A 22,234-nucleotide genomic window follows, 5' to 3' on the forward strand; every position below is an offset into this window, starting at 1 on the left:
ATCCATCACAAAGGGAATTTCCTAGATACCTTTTATTCTGTGGTTTCTAATGATTTTAGGGACATCAACCGTAAATCAGAAATGAAGCAAAACATGAAACCATCAGAGAAAATAGCCCTAAAGAAGCTACAATCAGATACAAATCTAGTTATCAGAAACGCCGATAAAGGGGGGGGCATTGTCATCCAGAATCGTGAAGACTATGTGAGAGAAGCTCTGAATATCTTATCTAATGAAAAATACTATATACCCCTGGACTGTGATCCGTCTGAAAGAGACAAAGAAGAATTTGAGATATTAATCAAATCCGCAGATCTCTGCCTAAATAAGAAGGAAAGGGAGTATATTATGGTGAAAGAGTCTGCACCAGCCATATTTTACCACCTCCCTAAGATCCACAAGGATATCCAGAACCCGCCGGGTAGACCTATAATATCGGGAGTCTCCTCCCTCACTCGGAATTTGTCACACTATATCGACATTTACTTACAAAAACATGTTCTCAATCTGAAATCCCATCTGAAAGATTCTGCTTCCCTGATTACTCTGCTTAAAGAGATCAAGTGGTTGGATGGCTACCACTGGGTGACCCTGGACGTTTCGGCATTATACTCGAACATTTCCCACACTTTGGGCATGAAGTGCACATCAAGTTTTTTGGATAAAGATCTAGAAATGCCGACTACACAAAAAGCGTTTATCATGAGGGGTATTGAATTTATACTTACGCACAACGTATTCACATTCCAAAACGATATATACAAACAAATACGTGGGACCGCAATGGGGACACGTTTTGCGCCCAGTTTTGCGAATCTATTTATGGGGGAGTTCGAGGAGAGGTTCATATATCACTCAAGCTTCTGGGCCAACAACAACATCGTGTTTTTCCGTAGATATATTGACGACCTGATTTTCATTTGGAATAGGGACCCAGCATCTATCGACAGTTTTATTTCACATCTTAATACCAATGATTGGGGAATCTCCTTCACTGGCACATACGATAATAAAAAGATTGAGTTTCTGGATCTAGAAATTTTCATCCAGGACAGCAGAATAAATACGCGGACCTTTTTTAAAAAAGTTGATAGTAACAGCTATCTAGACTTCAAGAGCACACACTATAGAAAATGGAAGATGAACATCCCTTTCAGTCAATTTAAACGACTAAGACGAAATTGTACTCGCGGAGATGATTTCAACAAACAATGTGATGCCCTGGCCTCCAAGTTTAGCCCAAAAGGCTATCCAACCAATATCATTGTTGGAGCAAGAGCTAAGGCCGCGGGACTCACTCAAGACGAATGTCTGATTCCAGCCCCCAAACAGAAGAAAGATAATAGTATTGAGAGATATAGTTGTAATTTCATTACCACTTACAACCAAAACCATCTGTCAATAAAAGCCGTTCTGGAAAAACACTGGCATATTTTGAAAAGGGATCCCGTTTTAAATCAAATTATTCCTGAGCTTCCGAAACTTACGTATAAGAGAGCCCGTACCCTCAAAAATATTCTTGCCCCAGTAAACTCAATCCAGTTATATATCACACTGAAAATCATGACACCACTGTCCCGAAAGGCAGTTCTAGATGTGGACATAAAAGATGTCTATGCTGTTCCAGCATATGCCAAAAATCCACTTTTTATAGCCGAGCTAGTGGGGAGTCATTCCCCATCATGAGTAATCTGAATTGTGAATCTAACCACGTAATATATCTTTTGGAATGCCCATGCCGCCTGCAGTATGTGGGGCGCACGATTCAAGCACTGCGTAACAGATTAAATAAACACAGATCTAATATCAAGAAAAAATACTGGAAACACAGTGTATCAAGACACGCGGCAGAACACCATGAGGGTAGTTCAACCGGTTTTGAGGTAACCCCTATCGAACAAATTCCAAGTCACCTATATAAAGATACTCAGTACATTAGACGCAGGGAAATGTACTGGATTTTTAAATTGAACAGTTTGAGTCCCTATGGCCTTAACGAAGCATTTGAGATCAATTTATAAAAGCTTAGGTGTAATAGCAATTAATATTTATGTATACCTTCCCCCCCCCATGTTTTACGCAATTATTTTTACCTATCGCTGATATTTTAACACCATATTTATTGCAATATCACCACTTTTTATGGACACATATATGGATATAGGTCTTTTTTAAATATATATTTTTAAATATATATTTTTATATATAGATATTGTTTTACATGTATACTCTGTATGTATTCTTATGTGATCATATATACACAAGATTCTTTATATATCAGACGCAGGAAGGGGTGTGTACTATGTGCATGACATGGTACATATATTTCCAGAAGCAATTTAGCTGCATATGTTATTTATTTATTTATTTATTTATATTTCATATCTTTTTATATATATATTTTCTATAAGTCTATTTATTTATTGAATTAACTGTCTTAATCAGTGCCAGAATGATCGCACCATATGCACTTTTATCCATGTGATAGCATACCTCCAGATATAATGTAGCCATCAATCTTTATATATGGATCCCTCATGACCCTATTGCGCTGTGTCCGATGGTCTCCCAGGCACTGCGCTCTGTTGAAGCGCTCACCAGCGTCTTTGCTACCATGGAAACCGGCCATGTGACCGCAAGTCCAGCGATCACATGACCGGGCGGCTCACACCAGTAACACAGAGGTATTGAGCGCACACACCGGACGCTCACCGCACATAGTATCCGGCCTGCCCACATCACATGATCGCAGTGTAGCGGTCATGTGACTCCAGTCTGCTGGCCAGATCTTATGTATTTATGTATTTAGTTTCCCAAAATCACTCATAATACCAGTATCATTTTACCAATCTGCTATTCGCATTAGCTAAGGATATATATACTGTTTATTTGACATTTTGACATGCTGATGGAATATATGATAGTACACCTGGGGCTAGCCCCTCCCAGCTGTGGGCAGCTCCCAGGTAACCCGTTTTTTGGCGTTTTTTTCTGTTTATATAAACCCATAACTACCACTAGATATTGTGACCATATGCTAACCTGATGAAGGGGACAGTTTGAGCCCCGAAACGCGTTGTTCTATGCATAATTACTTATTATGTAAATAAAGAAGATTCACCAACAGAGACTCATTGGAACCAGTGATTTTGCGCCTGATCAGAATTTTCTCCTACTGCAAGCATCCTTTGGGGGATTGGGCATCCGATCCCAAAGACATTCCTTCTGCGGCTGCATTCACGGATCCTAAAGGTCTATAAACTACCTACAAATCTACAATAGAGTTGTGTCTATACTTGCACAACCCCTAAAGGTGAGCACCTCTATTTGTCAAACAATTTAGTTTGTGTTGAACGTACTACCCTATTGTGCGCCCCCCACCCCTCTCTCTTTTTGTCTCTATATTCCCCTCGTGACCGAGGGGGATTTAGATTCGCCCGTGGTACCAAGACTGTTCTGTACCAGGCCTTCCTGGGGCATATCTACCATGGAGGCAGACCATAAGACTGCTATGTTGCCTAGGGGGAAGGGGGGATGACACTGAACGATCTCTACCATCCACTAGTTAGATATATGGCACTGTCTTGCAGCTGCCACTAGTGGAAGCACAGTGTATAGAGATTTCACAGCTTCCACTGAGTGCAATAGTAACTATTATTTCCGATGCAGTGAGCTCCCACTAGTGGTAGCTTTGGGCAGCCAGTTTTGCAATATACAGTGGTCTATCAAGATATACGATTTAAATGACAAAAATACATGGTCTCAAAAGGCAGGAAATGCTCAACCCCAAATGCAGTTGTGCATTTATGCTCGGGGAAGTAGACACTGAGCTTGTGGTCTGTTGCTAAGGGCGATCCCCAGCAAAAAATGCATACAATGGAGGAGGCCCGCAGCAGACCACAAGTGCCGAAGAGACATCCTACACCAGATGGTAAAATGTGTGGATGTAGAATAATACATAGAATAAATAGTTATAAGATTAGGTGCACTACTGTGGTGGATACAAACAGTAACATCTGACTAACCCTCACACTGATGTTAAAAATAAGACATTAGCCAGTATATCCTTATATCAAGGACACACCTCAGCCCGCCCACCACGCCAAGGTTTCTCAAGTGGCACGGGACCTAATGCTAAACCTACCTGTACCGTATGGATAGTACCAGGAGCCAGTGGGCAAATTACAGCATGTGATCACCATGGTATTTCTCAGGTATAACACCTGTATTGGTTGTCTAGCAGCTCATCTTTACAGTACAGAGTGGTTCTACATGTTCTGTACTCCTCTCTGTCTGGCACAGGCCCATGGAATGGATATAAGCTATGGGCCTCATGGTGTCATTTGCACGTGGGGGGCTGAATTTGGGGTTCAAATAATGGTTTCTCCCCTTTTTTTTCTTATTCCATGGTTCTTACCTGTGTCATCTGGAGATAAGTGATGATATCAGGCGTAGGTTCCAGTTGGTTCTGGTAGTTCTCGTACAGGTGAAGATCTCCATTCTGGCGGGAATCTGGTGTATTTATGGTTCAATATCTTTTTATTGAAATATAAAGTACGTATTAGCATAAATCTAGAGAATGCCTTGATGAGAATGATGTCTTCATCATGTATGAGGAATAAATCCTCCAAGGTAAGCAAATTACAAAGCATGTAACAATAATTAGACCAATTTTCTGAAAGGGAATCTGGTGTATTTAAAGGGGTTATCTGAGATGCACCACAATCCCCTACAGCCGCCACTTCTGGGATGATGTGTCGTAGACGTGATCCCAGCCTGGGATTACAACCTGCAGTGCAAGTGGGAGTCTGATTCAACGTGCAGCGCAAGCATGAGTCTCATTCTCTTGCCGAAGTGCATGCTCTGCGAGTTCTAACGGCAGGCAGGATCACATGCTCAGTGTATGGCATGTGATCCCGGAAGTGGTGGCCGCATGGAATCATGGCACATCTCACATAATTCTTTTAAACAGGTAAAAAGTGTGGTTTGTGCCCTCCAAAGAGAAGACGTTATCAGCGCCCCATCCCCCCTCCCAGGCTGTTGCGGAAGTTTTGTTATTGGATATTTGCCCAGCTTGTGCTGGCTGGACAAGGTCCTTAGATGGTTTTAAATGTTTTTTATGGGCTTTTGAAATGGCTTATTTATTATTAATTTATTATTTATGGTATAATTTATTTACATAACCCATAATAAAGCACCGCGGCCTCACGTTATAATGGTTTCAACTTACAATGGTCGCCCCGGAACCAATTAGTATTGTAACTTGAGGGACCACCGTACTATGAGAGGGGAAGCAGACTTTAAGCCGTATGGGGGGGATTGATGAGCGTATTCATGCCATTGGTCTGGTGTAAATACCAGAAAAGTGGTTAAAGGGAACCTGTCACCTCCTAAATGCATGTAAACCCGCCAGCAGTACCTCAGGGTAGCCCGCAGTGTGATACTAATCATACTTTTCATCCTGCAGTCTGATGCTGCATAAGGTCAGAAAACGATCTTTTATCCTCCGTCCGCGCTAATTTGCATGTCAGCTTGAAGTCAAGGGGGCAGCGGCCTCCTTGCTTCAAGTCAAGGTAACCACGCCCTTACCTTTCAGTGACAGGCCGCAATTCGGCTTCGCTTTCCGAAGTCTCGCGCATATGCGGTGCCCTCTGTTTTACTGCGCGATCCCATGTCAGGGCATCCCATGTCTTGAGTTTGTCTAGTAGTAGTATTTTTCAGTCTGTTCCGTCAGGCAGCTCAGCTGATGGCTCCTATTCTCTGACCTTATAAACACTCATTCTAGCTCACTTCTTACCTTACTGATAAGAATGTGGCTTAAATAAGTGTTTATGACCTCTTAGTAGTTTAGAGGGAAGGTTTATTAGATGACTGGCACAAAGTGGAAGCACCAGTCACACAGTTAGAGAAACAGTTAACTGTTTGTGACAGAATGGCTCAATATTTTTAATAAAGACCACTCGAAAAACTGATTTTTAGCCCAGTATGAGTAAAATGCAATCATAATTTTTTTTTCCCTCGAAGCTATAAATAGCCTTTATAACGGGTGTTTTTTAAGACGGGTGTTTTTAAATGTTCCCCAATATGTATACTATATGTATACTTTTCAGGCTGAATTTTGCTTGGATTTCACTCCAAAAAGCTACTTGGAGACCACGGAGAAACCGCTTCCCACTGTTTTCAGTGAAAAGCTGAGCTGCTGTGGTTTAGCAAGTATGCACACGTCCTTTCTTGGCTCAGTCGTGGTCATAGATCGTGGCTTCCCATTACACACAATGGAAGGCAGTTTCCACATGGCTGCCTAGTGGCTTTTGGGCGTGGAATCGGCACCAAATGGATCCTCAGTGTGAACAGCTCCTTACAGTACAGAAGAACATGGAGGGTTTCCTAAGGGTAACCGCACTGACTGGGCAGAGTATATAGCAGTATATGACTACAGGTCACTTCTGGTGTTCTGATATTGTGTTCTACCAGCTACTTACACAGCCAAAGCTTTTTGAAAATCACAAGGCAGCAAAACAGAAAATGTAAAATACGCTTTTAAAGAAGTTTTCATGCTGGAGATCAAATGTAGCTGGAACACAGAGCACATCTGATGTAGAAAAATGTGATATCTCTCAGGCAATGCCCAGGGATCTTACCTCAGGTCCAGAAGGAAATTGTCCTGCAGGGCTCAACTCTGCCCTCTGTCGTCCACTTGGATGGCAGCAGCTTATCAGCTACTTGCTTTGAATCCAGACAAAATATTAATTAGGACCCCCTCCCTTCTGCGAGCCTCTCCCGGCTGCCCTCATAGGCTGCTGGGCCTCCCTTCCCACACACAACTCCTCCTTCTCCATATCCAACTCGGCAGCACAGAGTCCTCTGAGCTCCAGAGCTGAGGAGGCTTGGGCGACCACTGCTGAGGACCTCACTAGGGAGGTGGTCTCCTCCACCCCAGGCTGCACCATCCTGCTCCTGCTCCTCAGCCAGTGTGTGGAGCTGTCCCAGGTGCTGAAATCGGACACTTTGACCTGTTGGGCTGAATCTTGCAAAACTTCCTTGGATGTGGCCAGAGGTGACCATGGAGCTGTTATGGCGTCAGCAGCCGGGAGTGTGGGTGCGAGCTGCTGAGATGTGAGGAGGGCTGAGGAGCAAGACGAGGGATGTGCTGGGTCTTCTCCAGAGACTGCTCGTGGCCTCGGGAGATGTTTCTGATCGCTCTGCTGCTGGCTCTGAGGGAATCTACGGCCGCACCGACCCCGACAGCCGAGGACCTCAACCGCGGAGTAGTAAGTGACCGGCACATGGCGGGGGCCTGGCATGGCTAACCGGGGGCTGTGGTGCGAGGGCGAGGGCAAGGGGGGCAAAGGCATGGGACACATCTCCTCCGCCTGTGCAGCCGGGTCCTGCAGGCACCGGACGCGGGGGACAATGGGTTAAATCAGACGGCGGGAGCAAGCACCCACAGGGTGACATACACACAGCAGCCTCTGCCTAATATCTATCTAGTATCTACATCATATCTGTCTATATCATATCTAGTATCTATATCATATCTAGTATCTACATCATATCTGTCTATATCATATCTAGTATCTATATCATATCTAGTATCTATATCATATCTAGTATCTATATCATATCTAGTATCTATATCATATCTATCTAATTATCTATCACATATCTATCTAGTATCTACATCATATCTGTCTATATCATATCTAGTATCTATATCATATCTAGTATCTACATCATATCTGTCTATATCATATCTAGTATCTATATCATATCTAGTATCTATATCATATCTAGTATCTATATCATATCTAGTATCTATATCATATCTATCTAATTATCTATCACATATCTATCTAGTATCTATATCATTCTATCTATTATCTATATCATATCTATCTAGTATCTACATCATATCTGTCTATATCATATCTAGTATCTATATCATATCTAGTATCTATATCATATCTAGTATCTATATCATTCTATCTATTATCTATCTATCTAATATCTATCTATCTATCCCTTATCTATCTCTTATCTAATGTATCTATCATCCATCCATCCATCATATATATATATATATATATATATTATCTATCTATCTATCTATCCAAAATATATATATATATATCTCATTCTATCTATTTCTCATCTATTTCTATCTCTCTAGATCTATATGTTTCTATAGCTGTCTATCTATCATCTATCACTCATCTGCATCTATCACTTATATCTATCTATCTATATATTATCTATCTATCTATTATCTATCTATTATCTATCTCCTATCTATCTATCTATCTATCTATATATTATCTATCTATCTATTATCTATCTATTATCTATCTATTATCTATCTATCTATCTATCTATCTATCTATCTATTTATTATCTATCTGTCTATCTATCTTTGTGTTTTCTTATTATGTAACCTGAATCAGTTTTCTTATAATGGATATAATTACAATATAAATAGTTTCATCTGTATCTATCAATCACTTATTTCTATCTATCTATCTATCTCTATCTATCTATCTATCTATCTATCTATCTATCTATCTATCTATCTATTATCTGTCTATTATCTGTCATCTATCTATCTATCATCTATCTATCTATTATCTATACATCTATCTATTATCATATCTATTATCTATTATCTATCTATCTATCTATCTATCTATCTATCTATCATCTATCTATTATCTATCTCTCTATCTATCATCTATCTATTATCTATCTATCTATATCTATCTATCTATCTATATCATATCTAGCTATATCATATCTATCTATCTATCATCTATCTATTATCTATCTATCTATATCTATCTATCTATCTATCTATCTATCTATCTATCTATCTATTATCTATCTATGACTCCATAACACATCCATGTAGAATCTCACCTCCCTTTGTGAGCATGCAGCTGTAGTTTTTGGGCATCATTGCGCGGCCCCAGGTCAGTGCTGTACTGGAGGAAAGTTACCATTTTAACCCTATGAAGCCACCCATACCCCTGTCCTGCCTATGGCGGCTGTGCAGGTAGTCCACTTCTCCCACACATCTCTCTGATTACATGAAGCCTCATGAGGATGATGTAACTGTGCGGTCATCCTGATAAGATGCTTTGTGAGTATACTAGAGGGCACACTGAATTTAGGATATGTTCCCGCACTGCCTACTTCTCATTAACATCAAGATGCCCTGAGTTATTACCAAGCAATTCATCTTCAGCACATCACAGAGACAATTTCACTGACAAAGGGTGGCACGTTGAAAGTTCAGAGATGGGATCACATCCTGAAATTGGGCTGCTGCCCTCAGGCCCCTGACTAAGGAAACAATAAGTCCTTCACCATCAGCCTATAGATGTTATTCAGAACCACTGACTGATGCTGTAATCCTCCTCTTCCAGATACTACTGATTATAGGAAAAGTCCATGTAGTATTAGGACTGATACTTGATATGGTTGTATGTGTCTAGTGCACAGTATTACCTGGGAATTTCATGTAATTAATGCTAGCGCTGCTCAGTACCCGCAGGGGGTACGTTCCTGGGCTGTGCCTGTGGATAGACACTTAAAGGCTCTGCACTAGTGGGTTCTTTACAGTGATTTTCTTTTTAGATATGGAGAAGTAAAATTAATAAATTCAGAATGCATTACCATCCTCAAGGGTAGAGGTTAAAGCGTGGTTAAAGATTAGCACCCTTGTAGTCTGCCCTAAGATCAAATTGATTATTCCTCCATGTAGTCTGGCCAGAACCGTGTAATGTAGGTCACAACAAATGTCATTCAGGCTGTGGTCCTGGAGTTCATTAATCTTTTATCACCTAAGAGACCTGTGTCGCCGAATACTCTAGACCAAGACCTAACATGCCCAGACAGCTCTTGGTAGATTGGGCATAACGTGACTACCACATCCCGAAGACCACAACTGACCTCACCTGGATTTACCCTGCTATGAAATCAAACCTGTCCCGTCATAATTGTCTCCATCGCAAACAAGAATGATAATTTGCCCATGCCCACAGGTGATAACTGGCATCCAAGGGTTAATACGTTGATGTCCCTCAAGCTTTTATTTCGTATCAGAATCATACATTTTGAAATCGTCCGCCCTTTCAATGGCATGCCATGCAGGATCTTTATGAGTACTTCTAAAGAAATACTGAAAGCCTAAAATTCTTTTTTAAAGCTTGTACACCTTAAAAAAAATAGTCTGGAGCATTTGTAGAAGGAGCACAGTGGCATAGACAAGTGGCAGAAACTCTCCAACTTGATATAGTCAGCTAAATATGAAGATATGCTTGAGAGAACCTAGAATGTTCCTGGATATTGTGGGGAAGTCACTGGTCAGAAACCAGATATCAAGAGATTCTTCTGACGGACTTTTGTGACCACATGTTGCTGGAGGCTCTAGTGCCAGTAATAAAAGGGCAGGGCGAGAGATATGTTTTGTCTATACTCTTCTGCATTGCTTCCTAGGGAGGTCCTGTGTCAAGCTGACTCTATCAGTGCCATGCAGAGTTTCCATAATTGGAGGCTGAGTAACAGATGGAAGTGATTTAATCAAGAAGAAACCAGAGAAAAAAGTGAATGGACCAGCTTCCTATATAAAATGTGGCCCCTTGCTGGCCACCATACGACACTAAATAGTAAACTACAAGAAGGATCCTCCATACCGAGTCTAGATAGCGATGATGTTCCTCCCGATGGTGAGTGGTGGCTAGATGGAGTACAAACCCTGTTGATAGGCACATCTGACTTGGGTGAGACTGTCTGTCCTCCACTTTCTTGTAGGATTTTCAGAGACTGAGCCAAGGAAGCTGTCAGAGATTTCCTCAGATGTGTTTTTGCTTTCATAGAAATTCCAGTCTTTTTATCAGTTCAGAAATTGGATGTTTTAGGTTGAGACACCCAGGGCATACAATATGAGCCACCACTACACCCATTCACCTTCAGATGTCACTGGATTAAGGTTTTCTTGGAGAATAGCTAGCTCTGCTTGCCAATGATTGGTAGGTACCCTGCAGTTTTTCTTTTGGAGAAACGTGTTATAGCATTGGAGGCCAAATGAAGCTTTGCACAGTCCTAATCAGTATCCCATCATGTGCCTAGTAACAGCTGGTTAAAACCTCACCGCGGTCCTTCTAGCTCCTTCAGATATCAATCACAGTTCATTAAACTCTATGGAAGCCCAAGGGAATGGCGAGACATTGGGATACATTGAAATAATGGCGATTACAGCTACAGAGGGGTTAAAACATTACTACCATGCAGTTGGAATAATGAAAAAGAGGAGGTCACCGACGCAGCCCATTCTATAACATACAAGAATGAAAAAAAAACAAGTTGCAGCCATTTTGTAAAAAGCCTGAAAAAAAATGACCTTAAAAAATGAAATTGTTTGTGAAGAGCCAGGCATATAAAGAGGAACATCTCTATATTTCTCCGTGCAGATGTAGAGCAGAAGCATGCGGATGAGCCGCTGAATCAAGTAACATATTGCATGTGGAGAGATTCAATTAGAGATGGAGAATGACACGTTCTGTGCTGGATGGTAATTGCAAGATCAGAGCGCTGTGTCAGAGAGCCCTTCAAGACCGAATGGTCTAGGGTAGGCTGTATTTGGTTGTTTCTTGAAGATCAAGATAAAGGGGTGATAGTCTTGAACTGAACCCATTACATAGCAATGGGCTAGTCAGCCCTGTAAACCCCAGGTCCACCGTACCTGGAAATGACTTCCGATGGCGTGACTCTGCTTTGAAGTATAGTTGAAGGGGAAGACGTGAAACTGTAAGGATGCAAATCTTCCAGCTCTGCTGCCAATAGATTCTGCGAGCAGGGTAAATGCTGAATGTCATAGCTGTTCATTCTCACAGACTTGGACAGCAGCATGTCCTCTCTCCCATTAATGTTCAACTGCTGCAAATTAGCTCTCCTCCAAAAGAAAGAAGACTATCTCATACCAGCCAAACCAGGGAGATTTGTGAAAGGAAGAGGAACACATCAGACAGCTGTTTTGTGATTCTTGCCCATCATCAGTACAGATCAGGGTGCTGGTTAGCTAAAGGAGGTGTGTTAAATGTAGCATGTGAGTGGATACCGGTTCTCACTGAAGAGATGCAGCTGGTCTATGGAGACTTACTTTCAGGCAAGAGCTACCCATCTGCAGACAGCTGTTTTGGGGTTCTTGTCCTTTATCAGAACAGAGCAGGGTACAGGTTAACTGAATGAGGCATCTTAGATACAGATCAGGTGTGTGTGTGTGGGGGGGTACTGCTTCTCACTGAAGAGATGCAGCTTGTATATGGAGACTTACTTTCAGGCAAGAGCTACCCATCTGCAGACAGCTGTTTTGGGGTTCTTGTCCTTTATCAGAACAGAGCAGGGTACAGGTTAACTGAATGAGGCATCTTAGATACAGATCAGGTGTGTGTGTGTGGGGGGGTACTGCTTCTCACTGAAGAGATGCAGCTTGTATATGGAGACTTACTTTCAGGCAAGAGCTACCCATCTGCAGACAGCTGTTTTGGGGTTCTTGTCCTTTATCAGAACAGAGCAGGGTACAGGTTAACTGAATGAGGCATCTTAGATACAGATCAGGTGTGTGTGTGTGGGGGGGTACTGCTTCTCACTGAAGAGATGCAGCTGGTCTATGGAGACTTACTTTCAGGCAAGAGCTACCCATCTGCAGACAGCTGTTTTGGGGTTCTTGTCCTTTATCAGTACAGAGCATGGTACAGGTTGACTGAATGAGGCATCTTAGATACAGATAAAGTGTGTGTGTGTGTGTGTGTGTGTGTGTGTTTGGGGGTACTGCTTCTCACTGAAGAGATGCAGCTGGTCTATGGAGACTTACTTTCAGGCAAGAGCTACCCATCTGCAGACAGCTGTTTTGGGGTTCTTGTCCTTTATCAGAACAGAGCAGGGTACAGGTTAACTGAATGAGGCATCTTAGATACAGATCAGGTGTGTGTGTGGGGGTACTGCATCTCACTGAAGGGATGCAGCTGGTTCTATGGAGACTTACTTTCAGGAAAGAGCTACCCATCTGCAGACAGCTGTTTTGGGGTCCCTGTCCTTTATCAGTACAGAGCATGGTACAGGTTGACTGAATGAGGCATCTTAGATACAGATAAAGTGTGTGTAAGTGTGTTTCGGGGTACTGCTTCTCACTGAAGAGATGCAGCTGGTCTATGGAGACTTACTTTCAGGCAAGAGCTACCCATCTGCAGACAGCTGTTTTGGGGTTCTTGTCCTTTATCAGAACAGAGCAGGGTACAGGTTAACTGAATGAGGCATCTTAGATACAGATCAGGTGTGTGTGTGGGGGTACTGCTTCTCACTGAAGAGATGCAGCTGGTCTATGGAGACTTATTTTCAGGAAAGAGCTACCCATCTGCAGACAGCTGTTTTGGGGTCCCTGTCCTTTATCAGTACAGAGCATGGTACAGGTTGACTGAATGAGGCATCTTAGATACAGATAAAGTGTGTGTAAGTGTGTTTGGGGGTACTGCTTCTCACTGAAGAGATGCAGCTGGTCTATGGAGACTTACTTTCAGGAAAGAGCTACCCATCTGCAGACAGCTGTTTTGGGGTTCTTGTCTTTTATCAGTACAGAGCAGGGTACTGGTTGACTGAATGAGGCATCTTAGATACAGATCAGGTGTGTGTAAGTGTGTGTGGGGATACTGCTTCTCACTGAAGAGATGCAGCTGGTCTATGGAGACTTACTTTCAGGCAAGAGCTACCCATCTGCAGACAGCTGTTTTGGGGTTCTTGTCCTTTATCAGTACAGAGCATGCTACAGGTTGACTGAATGAGGCATCTTAGATACAGATAAAGTGTGTGTAAGTGTGTTTGGGGGTACTGCTTCTCACTGAAGAGATGCAGCTGGTCTATGGAGATTTACTTTCAGGCAAGAGCTACCCATCTGCGGACAGCTGTTTTGGTGTTCTTGTCCTTTATCAGTACAGAGCATGGTACAGGTTGACTGAATGAGGCATCTTAGATACAGATAAAGTGTGTGGGGGTAACTGCTTCTCACTGAAGAGATGCAGCTTGTATATGGAGACTTACTTTCAGGCAAGAGCTACCCATCTGCAGACAGCTGTTTTGGGGTCCCTGTCCTTTATCAGTACAGAGCATGGTACAGGTTGACTGAATTAGGCATCTTAGATACAGATCAGGTGTGTGTAAGTGTGTGTGGGGGTACTGCTTCTCACTGAAGAGATGCAGCTGGTCTATGGAGACTTACTTTCAGGCAAGAGATACCCATCTGCAGACAGCTGTTTTGGGGTTCTTGTCCTTTATCAGTACAGAGCATGGTACAGGTTGACTGAATGAGGCATCTTAGATACAGATAAGGTGTGTTTAAGTGTGTGTGGGGGTACTGCTTCTCACTGAAGAGATGCAGCTAGTCTATGGAGTCTTATTTTCAGGCAAGAGCTACCCATCTGCAGACAGCTGTTTTGGGGTTCTTGTCCTTTATCAGTACAGAGCATGGTACAGGTTGACTGAATGAGGCATCTTAGATACAGATAAGGTGTGTGTGTAAGTGTGTGTGGGGGTACTGCTTCTCACTGAAGAGATGCAGCTTGTATATGGAGACTTACTTTCAGGCAAGAGCTACCCATCTGCAGACAGCTGTTTTGGGGTCCCTGTCCTTTATCAGTACAGAGCATGGTACAGGTTGACTGAATGAGGCATCTTAGATACAGATAAGGTGTGTGTAAGTGTGTGTGTGTGGGGGGGTACTGCTTCTCACTGAAGAGATGCAGCTAGGCTATGGAGCCTTATTTTCAGGCAAGAGCTACCCATCTGCAGACAGCTGTTTTGCGGTTCTTGTCCTTTATCAGAACAGAGCAGGGTACTGGTTAACTGAATGAGGCATCAGATACAGATCAGGTGTGTGTAAGTGTGTGTGGGGGTACTGCTTCTCACTGAAGAGATGCAGCTGGTCTATGGAGACTTACTTTCAGGCAAGAGCTACCCATCTGCAGACAGCTGTTTTGGGGTCCCTGTCCTTTATCAGTACAGAGCATGGTACAGGTTGACTGAATTAGGCATCTTAGATACAGATCAGGTGTGTGTAAGTGTGTGTGGGGGTACTGCTTCTCACTGAAGAGATGCAGCTGGTCTATGGAGACTTACTTTCAGGCAAGAGATACCCATCTGCAGACAGCTGTTTTGGGGTTCTTGTCCTTTATCAGTACAGAGCATGGTACAGGTTGACTGAATGAGGCATCTTAGATACAGATAAGGTGTGTTTAAGTGTGTGTGGGGGTACTGCTTCTCACTGAAGAGATGCAGCTAGTCTATGGAGTCTTATTTTCAGGCAAGAGCTACCCATCTGCAGACAGCTGTTTTGGGGTTCTTGTCCTTTATCAGTACAGAGCATGGTACAGGTTGACTGAATGAGGCATCTTAGATACAGATAAGGTGTGTGTGTAAGTGTGTGTGGGGGTACTGCTTCTCACTGAAGAGATGCAGCTTGTATATGGAGACTTACTTTCAGGCAAGAGCTACCCATCTGCAGACAGCTGTTTTGGGGTCCCTGTCCTTTATCAGTACAGAGCATGGTACAGGTTGACTGAATGAGGCATCTTAGATACAGATAAGGTGTGTGTAAGTGTGTGTGTGTGGGGGGGTACTGCTTCTCACTGAAGAGATGCAGCTAGGCTATGGAGCCTTATTTTCAGGCAAGAGCTACCCATCTGCAGACAGCTGTTTTGCGGTTCTTGTCCTTTATCAGAACAGAGCAGGGTACTGGTTAACTGAATGAGGCATCAGATACAGATCAGGTGTGTGTGGGGATACTGCTTCTCACTGAAGAGATGCAGCTGGTCTATGGAGACTTACTTTCAGGCAAGAGATACCCATCTGCAGACAGCTGTTTTGGGGTTCTTGTCCTTTATCAGTACAGAGCAGGGTACAGGGTGACTGAATGAGGCATCTTAGATACAGATAAAGTGTGTGTAAGTGTGTTTGGGGGTACTGCTTCTCACTGAAGAGATGCAGCTAGCCTATGGAGACTTATTTTCAGGCAAGAGCTACCCATCTGCAGACAGCTGTTTTGGGGTTCTTGTCCTTCATCAGAACAGAGCAGGGTACTGGTTGACTGAATGGGATATGCTAGATAGGACCATTGCTTCTCAATGAAGAGATGAAGCTGGTGTATGGAGACTTATTTTCAGACAATGTTCCGTGGGAAAGGTATGCTAATTAGCTCTCCTCCAAAAGAAAAGAGAACTATCTTTAACCAGCTAACGACTCGTCCAAAGGGTAGAGTACCCTATCCTCAGGTGTTTTTTCTAGTATCTTGCCTCTTATCAGTACAGAGCAAGGTACTGCTTAGGTGAATGAGGTGTTTTAGGGGTATTGCGCTCTTATGTCCTCCTTTATAAACATGAAGCCGGCCCTTTATACAGATGCAGGTTCAGTAAATGTGTGAAGATCTCGTCCCCACCTCATGTGCTACTCAATTATTATAACAAGTCTGAAGCCTGGACACAGTAGAAACAATGGTGGTTGGATTTAGCAGATATAAAGTAGGGTGGCATTTAATGGGATATGCTCCATGCAGGACTATGCAATGTGATCTGAGTGCAGATATAATAGAGGGATCCACAGGATTTTCTGATCTGCAACACTGTCATTATGTTTGTGGTATGTGATGATGAAATGAATCTATAATTGATGTAGGATTAGAAACTTCTCAGATTTCTAGACCACTTTACATCAAAACCAGCTACTGTATAACATGTATGTATAACACATATAGATTCATGCAGCATAAGCACAGTTTTATGGATCTCATCCCTTATGGAAACTGAACTTTCCAGCTTTTATAACCTAAAGGGTTTGTCCAGCTTTTACCACAATTTTACCTACAGTATGCCTCAGGTATATAAAAAAGGCATTCACCTGCTCCCTGCAGCTCCGTTCCAGTGCTAAAGGTCCAATCCTGCTCTTTCCAGTCCCTGGCAGCTAAACCTATGGATGGTTCAGATGCCCCACTATGGGCAGTCATTGGCTTCATTAGTCATGTTTCCTTAAGCGGCACGTGACCCAGCGGCGATGTATGACATGAGGACACATCACCACTGAGGCCAGAGATTGGCCTCAGTGACACATGTGTGACCCCTCCGTAAGTTTACACCCAAGGGACCTTACCAGACAGGACCAGGCCTTCAGCACTAGAAGGGAGCTGAGGTACGCAGGTTGGATGCCTTTTTTATCTTATGTACAGCGCTGTCCGAGGCATGGGTAAAATCATGGAAAAACATGAAATGGCAGCCACTCTTTAACTGCATTCGGCTCCTTTAACATTTGAATCAAGATTTCACAGAGGTAACCGTTCCACTGGGACATCACTTTACTATATGGTAAGCACAACCTTGACTGTTTGTGATCGGTAACTTTTCGTAATGCAATATTTGCTTTATTTTATAGCAAGGCTTTCCAACCCAAATACCATAGGACTTCTTGGGACCTGCTTGGGGCCAGGTTTAGGCAACAGCAAGACCTGTCACATTTACATTAGGGATGGAAAACTGATTTCAACCAGATACTTGGAAAACGGTCAATACATCTGAGACAGAATTCTATTATTTTGTTCCTACATTAAGAGTTTTTGAGGTAGTAAAGGTAATAGGGGGATCCCAGGAACCTCCATGGTAACAAGGTTGGGACTTACGGTAGTATTGTCTATTAAAGAAGTTTGAAGAAAATGAACATTGGTAGACTAAGGCTACTTTCACACTGGCGTTTCGGCTTTCCGTTTGAGAGATCCGTTCAGGGCTCTCACAAGCGGTCCAAAACTGATCAGTTTTGCCCTAATGCATTCTGAATGGAAAAGGATCCGCTCAGAATGCATCAGTTTGCCTCCGATCAGTCACCATTCCGCTCTGGAGGCGGACACCAAAAGCGGAGCCAAACGGATCCGTCCTGGCACACAATGTAAGTCAATGGGTACGGATCAGTTTTCTCTGACACAATCTGGCATAATAGAAAATGCATCCGCCCCCCATTGACTTTCAATAGCGTTCAAGACGGATCTGTCAGGGCTATAGAAGACATAATACAACCGGATCCGTTCATGACGGATGCATGCAGTTGTATTATTGTAACGGAAGCGTTTTTGCAGATCCATGACGGATCCGCAAAAAACGCTAGTGTGAAAGTAGCCTAACTGGGGAGACTTTATATTTTTAGAAAGTTAATACAAGGCACTTACTAATGTATTCTGATTGGCCATATTGCCTCCTTTGCTGCCATAATCCCTGGATCCAAGCAGTGTATAATGTGATAGAAAAATGAATCCAGCCAGCACAGGAGACAATATGGACAATCACAATACATTAGTAAGTGCCTTGCATTAAAAGGTTCTGCAGTTTGTTTAAACTGATGATCTATCCTCTGGATAGATCATCAGCATCTATTCAGTGGGGGTCCGACACCCGGAACCCCCGCCGATCAGCTGTTTGAGAAGGCAGCAGCGCTCCAGCAGCGCCGCGGCCTTCTCACTGTTTACCGCTGGCCCAGTGACATCACGACTAGTATCACTGGCCTGGGCGGGGCTAAGCTCCATTCAAGTGAACATAGCTTAGCCACGCCCAGGCCAGTTGATCGGCGGGGGTCCCGGGTGTCGGACCCCTGCCGGTCAGATGCTGATGATCTATCCAGAGGAAAAATCATCAGTTTAAACAAAGTGCAGAACCTCTTTAACTTTCTCCACATGATAAATGCCACTTGCTGAAGTGACACAACCCCTTTATAGATTATGCTCGGTCCAGAAACAGCACCCTGTCTGTGTCTGATATTGCAGCTCTTTCCCATGTAAGTGAATGCGGCTAAACACCAAAGTCCACGGACAGTGCTGTTTCTGGGGGGAAAATACTTTTTTTTTAAATTCTGGACAACCCTTTAATGGTGAATTATAAGGATTTTAAATACTAGTGGTCTGCCAACCTAATACGGCTAACATTTACCATGTCAACATATTTATGAAGCTAAGTGGCTTCATTTGTGGCAACAGGAAGAGATGGAATCACGATCTATATTTTCTTAAATCATGTTTATTCACAAATTGGTGTTATCATGTAGATCCTGTACACTGCCCTATTTATATGTGAGTTTAGAGCACTGTGTTCACTGCTTGACAAAGGCTTCATAGAGATGAGCTGAAACATTGCATTAGCATTGGGTGTAATAAAGATCCATATTTTTCACCGAAGACCGGAGTGCTGCCTTGTTACCTTCTTCACTAGATAGATAGATAAATATAAAAGATAGATAGATAGATAGATAGATAGATACAGAGATACAGATAAATAAATTGATAGATAGATAAATATATATATATTTTTTTTTTTTAGATAGATAGATAGATATGGGATAGATAGATATGAGATAGATAAATCGATAGATAGATAAATAGATAGATAAATTGATAGATCGATAGATAGATAGATATGGGACAGATAGATAGATATGGGATAGATAGATCGTTATGGGACAGATAGATAGATATGGGATAGATAGATAGATAGATAGATAGATAGATAGATAGATGGGCGATAGATAGATAGATAGATAGATAGATAGATAGATATGGGATAGATAGATAGATAGATAATAGATAGATAGATAGATAGATAGATAGATAGATAGATATGAGATAGATAATATATAGAGAGATAGATAAATAGATGGGAGATAGATAGATAGATAGATAGATAGATGGGAGATAGATAGATATGAGATAGATAGATAGATAGATAGATAGATAGATAGATATGGGACAGATAGATAGATAGATATGGGATAGATAGATAGATATGGGATAGATAGATAGATAGATAGATAGATATGGGATAGATAGATAGATGGGAGATAGATAGATAGGAGATAGATAGATAGATAGATAGATAGATAGATAGATAGATAGATAGATAGATAATAGATAGATAGATAGATATGAGATAGATAATATATAGAGAGATAGATAAATAGATGGGAGATAGATAGATAGATAGATAGATAGATAGATAGATAGATAGATAGATGGGAGATAGATAGATATGAGATAGATAGATAGATAGATAGATAGAAAGATATGGGACAGATAGATAGATAGATAGATATGGGATAGATAGATAGATAGATAGATAGATAGATAGCTATGAGATAGATAGATAATATATAGAGAGATAGATAAATATGAGATAGATAATATATAGAGAGATAGATAGATAGATGGGAGATAGATAGATAGATAGATAGATAGATAGATAGTTATGGGACAGATAGATAGATAGATAGATAGATAGATAGATAGGAGATAGATAGATAGATAGATATGAGATAGATAGATATGAGATAGATAGATAGATAGATAGATAGATAGACAGATAGATATAAGATAGATAGATAGATAGATAGATATGAGATAGATAGATAGATAGATAGATAGATAGATAATAGATAGATAGAGAGATAGATAGATATTAGATAGATAGATAGATAGATAGGAGATAGATAGATAGATAGATAGATAGATAGATAGATAGATATGAGATAGATAGATAGATAGATAGGAGATAGATAGATATTAGATAGATAGATAGGAGATAGATAGATAGATATTAGATAGATAGATAGATAGATAGATAGATAGATAGATAGATAGTTATGGGACAGATAGATAGATAGATAGATATGGGACAGATAGATAGATAGGAGATAGATAGATAGATAGATAGATAGATAGATAGATAGATAGTTATGGGACAGATAGATAGAAGCCCTTTCTTCTCCCTGGAGTCATTTAGCTCATCTCACAATGCATGCTGAATCTTCTGACCATAGTAGCCTTCATGTGACAGCTCCTCCACCCCACAATTTAATTTTGACAGTGTAAGTGGTTCGTTGTCTCAGGGGTTAATGCTGCTACCTTAGGCCTCGCATATGAATAGGCCCAGGATATAGGATAATTGGATTTGGGTTCAAAATGGTTTGTCATTTAAGAAAGACAAAAAGGCATCTCCCCATGGTGCCTCCGTCAGGCTTTAAGCAACCCCAGCATCTCTGACCTGTGTTATCGGTGGCAAGACGCGTTCATTTGTTATGCAGTCATGCTTGCTTAGCTAAACTCCCATTGTCCATCTGGGAGAAGATGCTCTTTCCAAACAGGTGCCAGATGTATTGGCTTGCACTTTGTGTAATTAAATTCATCTGTCAGGCGTTAGTGATGTCTCCTACAGGAGCCACTTCCAATGCAGAAAATGAAGGCTGGAAATTTCATGGTCTCCCTCAGCCAAGGTTGATTGCACTCTTGTTGGCAACATGCCCCAGGCACGAGAGAAGGGCAGGACTCAGAGTATGGTGGCTTTTACTAGCCTGTGGCTTGCCAAGCGATCTGTTCAGTGCGGAAGGTGCTTGTTCAAACACTGCTAATGGAAAACCACAAAACATTAGCAGGTTGCAACAGCAGTGTGTTGGCATGTATAGAGCCCTGTCCAGTCAGAGCCTCGACACGTTCCAGGATTGACAGGAAATGAGTCTCTAAACAAAAGCCAGCATTACCAGTAAGTACCGACCTCTGGGCTATGGGCTCCCTTATTGATGCTGCGTGATCCGAACAAGCTAGATATATCCAGTTCATGTTTGATATGTCAAGCCATTTATTTTCTGAAAGAGAAATCGCTGTAATGCTGGAAACAGCAGATGGCTGAGCCCAAAAGCAATGCCAGCGCTGTCATTGACCCCGTTATGCCCTGAATAAAGATTCCTTGCACTAAGCATTTAGGAATAGAGTCAACAATTAGGGAAAAGATAAGTGTTGTCTGATGCATGCGCAGAGTTACTTACAATTATATTCTAATACTATTGTAGGAAATCAGGTGCTTATAGCGTACCTGAGTTAAAAAAAAAAAAGTTTGCATAATGGCTGTGCTTCTTTGTACAGTCAAAACTGTGAAAGAATTGGTGTATTTTGCGTTTGCCTAAAGTCTCTTTCAGACATATTATTCCTTGCTTCAGCTGCACAGCTAGATGCATTTCACTCAGAAGCTGTAGGTGTCTCCCTTCTGTTGAATCTGCCATTACTGAATGCAGTAACCTCATTTCCCTTGCTTTCCACTATTGGTGTTTTCTTTTTGGATGCTCAGAAAGATGATAAGGAGGGAGAGAGACTTACAGACACATAGGAGCTTCTCAGCTC

The 22,234-nt window shown here is 41.9% G+C and overlaps 1 protein-coding gene across 1 annotated transcript in view; it reads left to right on the plus strand.

Annotated features, from left to right (window-relative positions):
• The first annotated feature begins 6,891 nt into the window (after positions 1-6,891).
• Positions 6,892-22,234, plus strand: part of MMP17 (matrix metallopeptidase 17) — a 197,078-nt gene continuing 181,735 nt past the window's right edge. Inside the window, exon 1 of the mRNA XM_040420234.1 lies at positions 6,892-7,271. Within this exon, the coding sequence (XP_040276168.1) occupies positions 7,146-7,271 (126 nt within the window). The 5' untranslated portion in view covers positions 6,892-7,145. The remainder of the gene's footprint in view (positions 7,272-22,234) is intronic.

The sequence above is a fragment of the Bufo bufo genome, chromosome 2 (genome assembly GCF_905171765.1).
Source record: "Bufo bufo chromosome 2, aBufBuf1.1, whole genome shotgun sequence".
Classification (NCBI taxonomy): Eukaryota; Metazoa; Chordata; class Amphibia; order Anura; family Bufonidae; genus Bufo; species Bufo bufo.